Below are 8183 nucleotides of genomic sequence, written 5' to 3'. Positions count from 1 at the left end.
CAAAGAAACAGGGGCCGGAGAGGGACTCCCCAGAGGAAGGCTGTGTTTGGGTTGTTTGTTTTGTGTGTGTGGTGGGGGGGGGGGCGGTTTATCAAGCATCGCCCGCCGCACCACACAGGAGGAAGGAAGGTGGGGGCGTGTGTTGTGGCTCGTAACTAATGACAGGCATTGAAGGATAGCACGGCTCGGCTTCAGCCCAGCCCTGTGAAATGCATAAGCTCCCCTCTCTCGCCCTTTCGCCGGCCCTGGAGGCGCCTCGCCACCCCCCTTACCAGGTGCTTTCCCACGCTTCCACGCCTGCCCCGCAGAGCGTCTACCCTGACACCGCCTCCAACCAATCAAAAGGCTCTGTGGGCGTGGCTTCTTGCGGGACTAGCACGGTTTATATAGCTAGTGAAGAAGGGGGGGATTTAAGTGGGCGTGGTTCCGCTCTGACTGGTCGGGGTGGGGGGCGATGCTCGGGCTCTAGAGGCTGGGCGGCGGCGTGGGAAAAGGCTGCAGTGCGGGCTGGGCTCCTGCGCCGTCGTTGCGCCATGAAGCGCCCGTGCGAGGACCTGAGCTCCGATAGTGACATGGACGAGACCATAGATGTGGGCAGCGAGAACAACTACTCGGGGTGAGAGCGCGCGTTCTCTAGCGGGCTGTGGGGAAGGAAGGAATGGGGTGCTCGGCGCCGTGTCCGCCGCGGCCAGTGTTGATTGTCGAAGTGGTAGCGCGCAACTGGGACGGACGGACGGACAGACGCAAGCCAAACGCTCTTCGGCCGTCATGGGGAGGGGGGGGGGGGGACAGAAAGCAAAAAGTAATTTTAAAGAGCATCTGACTGCTTTAGCCAAAGGCTTTGTCACTTGTCAGTGCTGGGTAGTATGACTCGTTTCTTGTTCATGGGAATCTCTTCTGCATCTATGTAGGCATTTTGCGGTATGCAAATAAAGACGTATGTTATATTGGTATTAGATCCCTAGTATGTGTCAAATTAGGATAAATCCAGTGCAAATCGTACCCTGTTAACTGTATATTGTGTATGTTTAACCTGTAATCTGTTCTGAGTTTTTTGGAGAAACAGGATAGAAAACCAATCAAATAAATAAAATAGTCTGTCTGATTTATGTTAAAAATCAGACTGCATTAGTCCAAGAATGAATGATACGTGCAGTGTAGTGCAGTGCTTGGCAAACTGGTTAACAATTACTGCCAACCTGAATCTGCACCTCTTCTCACTCAAAAGGATATTGTGTACGACTAGGAAAGAGTCCTTTAATTGTATTATTCCCTTCCGTAGACGTCAGTGTTCTCACAGTCTTAAATATCAGAAACTGATTTCCCATGCCAACTGTTGGTGCGCTGGCATGAGTCTGTGCTTAGAGACCAGATTAACCGATTAGCTTTCTATGTTGAAACAATGCTTAGGTTGGTTCACATATTTTATGTTCCCTCAATTTGTGCAGGTGGGTTTCTAGAGGTCCTGTTTCAGTGACAGATGACTACTCTGGTGGTTCCTCTAGAGCAGGGCTGTCAAAGTCCCTCCTCGAGGGCTGCAGTCCAGTTTTCAGGATGTCCCCAATGAATATGCATGAGATCTGTTAGCAGTGCATGCATATTCGTTGCGGGAAATCCTGAAAACCCGACTGGATTGCGGCCCTCGAGGAGGGACTTTGACACCCCTGCCCTAGAGAGTGTAATGAAGGTTTGAAATGTAGGTCCATTCTAGGTAGCTGCTATCAGAGCTAGCTATTAAACAGAATAGTAATTCAATTTCTTATACGTTTTGTAGTTTATACTCTTCCCTGAGCTTTGCTGATATGTACATAAGTTGTGTATTTTTGTTTTTCTTCATGTCTTTACTGGAAATAAAACCAAAATTAGTGTTTAGAAAATAGCCCCAGCTGCGCCCTGAAAAAGTTGTATTTGTGTAGGTAAAAGTTGGTAATTGAAAGTTCTCCCCAATCACACAGAAATGTTTGCTATCCTCCCTCCTGCGGAACATGCAAGACATACTGCCGTACTCTACTATAATGTAAAAAGGCAAGGTGCAAGCAAGTTTGTGACATTGCTTTTATTATGTATGTTGGATTGTAACTCACTCAGAATTGTTGGATGGTTGCAAGTAATACATTTTTTAATAAATGTAAGCAGCTGATTCTACAGGCTGTCCAGGGGAGAAAAAGAAGTTAGATCGGTGTACTGCTGTTTTGTTTTGGGGTGATTGGGAGGGGTTTTGCCCCAGTTTATTATAAGATTCCTTCCACTTTCATCTCTCCCCTAACTATTGAAAATTCTGGGTTGATTTTTGGCTACATCTAAAGTAAGATAGATCAATCTTCAGTCCCTTTTTCCCTTGGTGGCTGGTTAGCAATTGATCTACCATCTCTCCCTCTCCTTTCCTAGGCAGAGCAATGGCTCTGTGATCCGATCCAGCTCCCCGACCACCAGCTCACAGATCCTGGCCCGGAAGAAGAGACGTGGGGTGAGTTGCCTTTCCCCCTGACAGCCCATGCAGTCTCAGTGATGTGCCCAGCCTGGTTTTCACGGTCCCTTCTTCTTCACAGATCATAGAGAAGAGACGCCGGGATCGCATCAATCACAGCCTATCCGAGCTGAGGCGACTGGTGCCAACTGCCTTTGAAAAACAAGTAAGCTCCTTTCCTTGCACGCCTCCCCTGCTTTTAAACCCATTAAACCATTATTGCATGCGTCCTTTGCTGGCATGGAGTAGACTTTTCCAGAAGCCAGCTTTGTTGTGGCAAAACTATTGCAGCCCTAATCCTTCTTGAAGTGGTTGGGGGGGGGACATCCTTTCCATTCTTCTTTTCTCCCTTCGGGGTAATGTTGGAGTCCTCCTTTTCCCTCTATAAATTCCAGGAGTGGTTTGGTTTGCTTAAAAAGAAATAGACAAACAGAGCATTTTGCAGTCTCCTTTGTCATAATGAGTAGGTTTCTGTGATGTAAACTTAAGGATTTTGTCATTTTTAATATTTTACATTTAAGTTTTTTTGGGGGGAAAATAGCCTGAGAAAAGGTAAGGGGTTGTACAGAAGCACTTATTCACTCTTTTATTAAGGTGTGCTAACTGATTAGCATGCGCTAATTGATTTAGCGTGCAAAACGCTAATGTGTCCATAGACTAACATGCATGCGTTAGCATTCAGTGTGCACTAACTCATTAGTGGGCCTTAATTTCAGGATGACATCATCAAGTGTCAAGTTTATTCTGGTTTGATATACCGCTTTAGTATCAAAGCGGTTTACAATATGAAACAATTTTAAAACAAACAAAAATAATTAAAAAACAGGGAAAGGACATATATGTGCAAATTTGAATGGTCAAGTCATGGCACAAGAGGAATAAAGGGTGCTGTAAATGATAGACCTTACGCCATAGGCACAGAATAGCAGGGTTAGGTGGGGAATTCAATTTTGGGGCAAGATTTGTCGCCCATGTTGGCAGGTAGGTTTGATCTCGTTTAGGGCACTGATCTTTGACCTGGGGGCTGCCGCGTGAGCGGACTGCTGGCCGCAATGGACCACTGGCCTGACCCGGCAGCGGCACTTCTTATGTTGTTATCACACTAAAGTCTAAGGCCCTCTTTTACAAAGGTGCGCTAAGCGTTTTAGCGCAGATTTGGCGCACATTAAATCGACGCATGCGCTAACCGCTAACGCGTCCATAGGATAACTTGCACGCATTAGGGTTTAGCGCGCACTATTTGCCGCGCTAAAAAGCATAGCACACCTTAGTAAAAGAGGGGGTAAGTTATAGTAAATTCAGAAAATTTCAGCTGCTAGCTTATCAAGATGTAATGAATAACAGTTAAGACAAGAGAGCTGAACAAACGTTAAATGGAAGCATTTCCAGTGTTGTTTCAGTATAGAGGAGCTCAAAATCTCATGTAATTATATTAAAAATAGTTCTACTCTTTGGTAATATGTGCTGTCACAGCAGGGCCTGTTCATTGGGCATTGCAGTGTGGTCTGGGCAGGATAGCATTGACCAGAGACAAAACAGGACCAAGAGACAAGGGCTGTTTTGTCCCGTTATTCTGTTTACTTGATGAAAGCCACAAACGCACACAGACAATCCCACAAGTGCTTTGGAGATCTCCCAGCAGAATGCAGTTCTGAGCCGTTAGTCACTCTTCCTAAAGACAGCCTGTGTCTGTAGCAGAGCTTTCCATTGAGAAAAGGAGAGGCAGTTATACATAGCGCCAGTGTGTGGGGCCATGGCCAGAGCAGGGATAACACGTCTACACCACAACCATGGAGGTTTGAAAACTTGGAGCCGATTTTCTATGATGTTTGTCTTAGAAACCAAACCTTCAAATGATAATCATTTTTCTTGTTGTTATTTGGGCTCTTAAAATTGGGTTATCGTACGACAATTTTAAGTGTGACGATGGCAGTTATATCTAATCTACAGTATATATTATTAAGCGTGCTCCATCTTACTTTATTTTTAGAAAATTTGTAAAAATGCAGTTGTCTGATCGATTTGTAACCTAAGGATTCATTGTTTTTATTTTTTTAATCTTTTTATCCTGTATATATTTCTGGTGATTTGTATTGTTTTTCACTGATTGTCCAGTACTTCTTATTGTAAACCGCCTCAAACTATTATGGCTTTGGTGGTATATAAGAATAAAATTATTATTATTATATATGCACACATAAGAACATAGCATAAGAACTGCCATACTGGGACAGACTGCTGATCCATCAAGCCCAGTATTCTGTTTTCAACAGTGGCCAATCCAGGTCACAAGTACCCAGAAATATCTTAAAGAGTAAAACAGATCTTATGCTGTTTATCCTTAGAATAAGTAGTGGATTCCCACACATCTATCTTACTAATGACTTATGAACTTCTCTTTTAGGAAGTTATTCAAACCTTTTTTTAAACCCCGCTAAGCTAACTGTTTTTACCACATCCTCTGGCAATGAATTCCAGAGCTGAATTAAATGAGTGAAGAAATATTTTCTCCACTTTGTTTTAAATCTACTACTTAGTAGCTTCATTGCATGCCCCCTAGTGCTAGTATTTTTTGAAAGAGTAAACAAGCAACTCACATCTACCCGTTCTGCTTCCCTCCACTTAGTATTTTATAGACCTCTTTCTTATCTTCCCTGAGCTGTTGCTTCTCCAGGCTGAAGAGCCCTAGCCGCTTTAGCTTTTCCTAATAGGGAAGTCATCCCATCCCCTTTACTATTTTTTGTCTCCCTTCTCTGTACCTTTTCTAATTCTGCTATATCTTTTTTGAGATACAAATGACCAGAATTGTACACAGTTTTCGAGGTGCAGCACACCACAGAGTACAAAGGCATAATAATAAAACTTGGAAACACTTTTTATTCAGCTTTGTCTTCCACTCCTTTCCTGATAATACCTAACATTCTATTTTCTTTCTTCGCCATCACCACACACTGAGTAGAGGGTTTCAACATATCCTCAAAGATGACACCTAGATCCTTTTCCTGGGCAATGACTTGTAATGTGGAACCCTCGATCACGCAGCTTTAGTTGCGGGTTCTGCATCCTACACGCATTTGCTAACATTAAACGTTTTCTGCATTTGATGCCCAGTCTCCCATTCTTACAAGGTCCCCTTGGCAATTTTTCACAATCCTCTTGCGATTTAACAACTTTGAAAAACTTGTGTCGTCAACAAATTTAATTATCTAGCTAGTTATTCCCATCACTAAATATCATCAATAAATATGTTTAAAAGCAGCAGTCCCAGCACAGATCCCTGGGAACCCTACTATTTACTTAAAATAAAAAGCAAAGCTGGCAGTGCTAAAAAAAACCCACAAAAAAACCCCTACCAATATATCAATCCCCTATTCCCCTCCAAACTGGAGGAAAAGCCCCAGAACCCACTGAGGAAGAAAAACCTCCTCCAACTAGAAAAACATGATTAACTCATCAAAAACAAAACAAAAAAATGAAGTCTTAATGAATCTATTGGAGGACTCAATTTGTTATACAGCAAGAGGTTAGAAAATTATTGATTAATACCAAACTAACACCCTCTTTTACAAAAGCCGTCAGCTTGGGCCAGCGCCGTAAATGCTCCAATACCCATAGGAAATGAATGGGTATTGGAGCAATTGCCACGTGGCTTGGTAAAAGGGGTTCCTAAGTGGCCTTTTTACTAAAGGGGAGAGTGTGGCGCAGTGGTTAAAGCTACAACCCCAGCACCCAGGATTGTAGGTTTAAACCCGCGCTGCTCCTTGTGACCCTGGGCAAGTCACCTAATGCCCCCATTGCCCCAGGTACATTACATAGATTGTGAGTTCACCGGGTCAGACAGGGAAAAATTCTTCAGTGCCTGAATAAACTCAAGTAAACCGTTCTGAGCTCTCCTGAGAAAACGGTATAGAAAATTGAATGAATGAATAAATAAATAAATAAAGTATATTACCATGCATAAATGCTTCCTGCAAAATGCTTTGTGATAATATTCCCCTTTCCACCAATAAACTGCATGTTTTTAAACATATTATTGGAGGAGGGTATGTCATGGGTGGCGAAGCGTTAATCGGCATTCGCATTAACATGCGCTAACTTCTGGAGTATATATCGTGTCCAAACTTGGGCACGGTCCTGAAAAGCACATTAATTGAATAACGAGCTCAGAACCATCAATAACTGAGTGCTACTGCTGTCAACCAATTATTGAAGTTAATTGGCAGCCATTAGAATTTGTACATGATCTGGCTGCGTGCTGTTCTCTAAGGTATCAGGCCCAACTCCCACAGTATGTGACTCAAGGGGTGTGTGGCCGTGGGAGGGACATGGGCATGTCAGGGTCATTTCAAAAAGCTATTCATGTAGTTGTAAAATACCGGGTCACGTTCCCAACTTGGGTGTCGGCATTCGCCACCAGGTCTCAGCAGGTGTAAGGGTGTCGCTTAACGTTTGCTTGATTTGTTTTCACTCATCATTTTGATTTTGCACGCATACACTAAAGGGTCCTGGGATGGTTTACAACTTATTACCCGTTTGAGTAAATGAGAACAAACAACTTGCCTAAACAGAGGTTCCTGGCAGAGTTGTTAAGACGACGACCCTTTATACACATTTAAGATTGGTTGTTATATTATTTTGAGCGATTGTACTTGGATCTCCATAGTCTCTTATTCTGAAAGATATTTCCTACGTGCTTAAAAGTTTGGGACATTTGGCACGTTACCACATTGCACATACAGTACTGGGCAGACTTGCATAGTCTGTGTCTGTATATGGCCGTTTGGTGGAGGATGGGCTGGGGAGAGCTTCAATGGCTGGGAGGGTATAGATGGGCTGGAGTAAGTCTTAACAGAGATTTTGGCAGTTGGAACCCAAGCACAGTACCGGGTAAAGCTTTGGATTCTTGCCCAGAAATAGCTAAGAAGAAAAAATTAAAAAATTTAAATTGAATCAGGTTGGGCAGACTGGATGGACCATTCAGGTCTTTATCTGCCATCATCTACTATGTTAAGATAATATTATTATAGCTGTGCACATTCATTTACACATACATACAATATATATATTCTATTAGGATCCCCAAGGAAGCTTATTTATAGACATGTTTGTACATGGCATATATAATAAACTTTTGTCATCAAGAACATCAGTTCCACAGTTTTCTTTTTTGCTTAGATTGGGTGCAGGAATCGGCACTAAGCATGATTCTATTTCTTGGTAGGCACCTACCATCCAGTTAAGTGCAAATAACATCAATTACAAGTTATTAATTGCCAATTCTCAGCCCCGATTAACCTTTTTAAACAAGTTGGGTGCCTAGATCGGCTATGTGCACCAATCTAGGTGCCTAACTATAGGCAACATTTTTTTTTTTTTTTTTTTTTTTTTTTAGAATCGGGGCCCTAGTACTTCCTTTTTAGGAGCCAATAAATGCTCCTGCATAATTTTTTGCAAGTCTGTCACACTAATAATAACTTTATTCTTCTATACCGCCACAATCTTGCGACTTCTAGGCGGTTTACAATCAATGGAAAAATTAGTGCAGGACCTGTATAAAACAAACAAATTTTTAAAAAAACCAAAATCCTAAATCCTGCCATATTGAATCTGGGCTTAAGCACTCAGCAAAGTCCAATTAAAGCTAAATGTAAATAATCTCACAGCTGGTGTGTACTTTTGACTGCAGCTTTAGAGGTTAAGAAATTAGACCAGTGCT

At 42.6% G+C, this 8183-nt stretch overlaps 1 protein-coding gene across 1 annotated transcript in view; it reads left to right on the top strand.

Moving 5' to 3' along the window:
- Window positions 1-424: 424 nt before the first annotated feature.
- HEY2 (hes related family bHLH transcription factor with YRPW motif 2) overlaps window positions 425-8183 on the top strand; it is a 34482-nt gene continuing 26723 nt past the window's right edge. Inside the window, exons 1-3 of the mRNA XM_033938952.1 lie at window positions 425-616; window positions 2389-2467; window positions 2550-2633. Of these exons, the coding sequence (XP_033794843.1) occupies window positions 534-616; window positions 2389-2467; window positions 2550-2633 (246 nt within the window). The 5' untranslated portion in view covers window positions 425-533. The remainder of the gene's footprint in view (window positions 617-2388; window positions 2468-2549; window positions 2634-8183) is intronic.

Source organism: Geotrypetes seraphini, chromosome 3 (genome assembly GCF_902459505.1).
Source record: "Geotrypetes seraphini chromosome 3, aGeoSer1.1, whole genome shotgun sequence".
In the NCBI taxonomy this organism is placed as follows: domain Eukaryota; kingdom Metazoa; phylum Chordata; class Amphibia; order Gymnophiona; family Dermophiidae; genus Geotrypetes; species Geotrypetes seraphini.
The sequence above is the reverse complement of the archived record's forward strand: the minus strand, read 5'-3'. Positions and strand labels throughout refer to the sequence as shown.